Source organism: Chrysochloris asiatica, unplaced genomic scaffold (assembly GCF_000296735.1).
Source record: "Chrysochloris asiatica unplaced genomic scaffold, ChrAsi1.0 scaffold00026, whole genome shotgun sequence".
NCBI lineage: Eukaryota > Metazoa > Chordata > Mammalia > Afrosoricida > Chrysochloridae > Chrysochloris > Chrysochloris asiatica.
Window position 1 is genome coordinate 6,579,549 of NW_006408544.1, and position 2,373 is coordinate 6,581,921.

The 2,373-nt window shown below is 42.9% G+C and overlaps 1 protein-coding gene across 1 annotated transcript in view; it reads right to left on the bottom strand.

The window, feature by feature from the left end:
• Nucleotides 1–1,590: 1,590 nt before the first annotated feature.
• CCDC17 (coiled-coil domain containing 17) overlaps nt 1,591–2,373 on the bottom strand; it is a 4,168-nt gene continuing 3,385 nt past the window's right edge. Inside the window, exons 12-13 of the mRNA XM_006839706.1 lie at nt 2,229–2,339; nt 1,591–1,698 (exon numbers count right to left, since the gene is read on the bottom strand). Coding sequence (XP_006839769.1) covers nt 1,591–1,698; nt 2,229–2,339 — 219 coding nt within the window. The remainder of the gene's footprint in view (nt 1,699–2,228; nt 2,340–2,373) is intronic.

Here is a 2,373-nt window from a genome sequence, read left to right on the forward strand (position 1 = left end):
CTATCTTGGTGCTGTCCCTGAATGGGGGATTATGAAGAATCTTGTGCTTTGGTGGTGATCATGGGTGATGGACTTTTGGCTATCTGCTGACAGCAGCAGCCATTCAGGTCTTGGGTGGTACCTGTCTAATACCAACCTAGTCTCAACTGGGGCTTTAATTCTGCTTTAGAAAAAGAACGTTGAAGAAAACATGGGTAAAAATGATCTCTGAGGAAAACTATTTAAAACTATTTAATTGTAGTGGTTTGAAAAGGGGCTGAAGGATTATGATGGACACTTTTGAATGTTTTTGGAAGAATCTTGGTGGGGAGGGCTGGCTGGTTATTTTCTGTATAGAAAAATTAAAATATTAACATCTGAAATTGTTACCTTCTCTGCAGAGATTGCTGATTTCCCCAATAAAAATGCTAAAAGTCTCCTTGATTTGGACTTGTGTTTAAAGGTCTTACAGTGGGATGCTAGAGTGATTTTGGTGTGGGATTTAATTTTAATTTTGTCACAGGATTTATTTGCTGCTCAGGATAGACAGTAGGTTTAAATGTGGCATTTTAGCATTTTATGTTGAAGCAAAAGATCTGTACTGACCTCAAGTCAACTCCAGATTTCAGAGTTAGTTGTTTTTTTTCTGCTATTCAAAAATGGTTGTAGTTTTTTCTGTGACTCATGGCTGTTGGATATAGCTTTTTCTGGCTTTGAACTTTCTTCCTGATAATGCTCTTGTATTGGATAGTCCATGTCCTGAGGTTCTTTTTGGTCAGGACTTGACCTTGGGGTCTGGGCCAGTACAGTACTTAATTTCAAGATAAATGTCACATAAGACCCCACTTAGGAGGAACTTCATTGGGCTAGGGCTCCACCCCAACTATTAAGTGCCTTTGAGTCAGTTCCAACACATAGGGCTTCCTAAGATCAGCTGTTAATCTTTGCTTTCATAGGAGCTTCCTCTTCATGAGAAGTTTGAGAGTAGAAGGTTCGTTGGAGGAAGCTCTGGGCTGGGATTTGAAGTGTAGCAGCAATAAGAATGGCTTTAGCAAAAGAAGAGGTGGAATTGATTTGTAAAGTTCCATTGTTGTTGTTGTTGTGTGCCATGGGGTCGGTTCCAACTCATAGCGACCCTGTACAGGGTTTCCGAGGCTAAACCTTTACGGGAGCAGAAAGCCTCATCTTTCTCCCGCGGAACAGCTGGTAGTTTCCAACTGCTGACCGTGAGGACTAGCCCGATTCGTAACCACTATGCTACCAGAGCTCATTTAGCTGAACTTAAAACTCGTAGTTATCTTTCAGAGCCCTGGTATGGTACTATAAGATAAGCATGGGTTGCTAGTGGCAAGGTCATCAGTTCAAACCCAGTAGCCACTGAAACCTGATACAGGGTTGCTCACTAACAGTCGTCTTTCAAAGAAATTTCTATATGCTAGAAATTTGTGAGGTACTCATTCATTCTGATAAAGTTGTCATTTGAACTCACATTTTGTGTCAGTAATGGCTATTGACCTGTAGGTCCTATGCCTGAATATGGAGTAGTAAAGCCATGTGTCTGGGAATAGAGCTCAGTCTAGGCATAGGGTAGCCCTGTGCATGTTTAGCTTCTCATCTTTCTATGACTCCATTGAGGGGCTCCTCTGCAGGAGGTGGTGGGTCAGCAAGGCCAGCTGATGGGACAAGGAAGCTTGCTTCCAGTGAAGATGAGCTGAACATCTGTGGAATGGGAAAGATTTAAGAGCACAGGTTTTGGCGTCAGATTACCTGAAGCTTATAGATTTCTTTTATCCTGCCTTGACTACTGTGAACCTATAGGGCTCCTCATGTGTCATAATGTTGAGTACTGGTGTTGGTTTAGACTCTTGACAGTGACCCTAGGAAAATAGAATTTTTCCATAGGATTTGCTAGGCTTTAGTTTAACTAGACAGCAGATTGCCTGTTTTTTCTGATGAGCAGCTGGTTGCATCACCAGGGAGCCTTAATTTGCCTGTATTGTGGGTATGTGAAGGAACCCTGGTGGTACAGTGCTTAAAGTGCTCAATTGCTAAAGGAAAGGCCAGTGGTTTGAGCCCAACTACTTCCAAGTAAAGATGTGGCAGTCTCCTGTAAAGATTACAGCATTGGGTGGGCAGCAAGCTATTCTCAGCCCTGAGTTAGGTTTCTAAGGTGGAATTGAGTCACAGTGGTCAATAAAGACTGATGTTAGCCACACCTTTGATGCATCTATCTCCTGTTGGACTTTCACTGTAGGTGGGTATTGGTATTCATGGGCACTCGTTGGGTTGACCTCTACCAGTGTCTGAACACCTGCATCTCTTGAGTTCACCAGTCGAAGGAAGAGCTCAGCTTCACCTGCCTGGAGGAGGTTGACAATACTGCATGTGTACCTT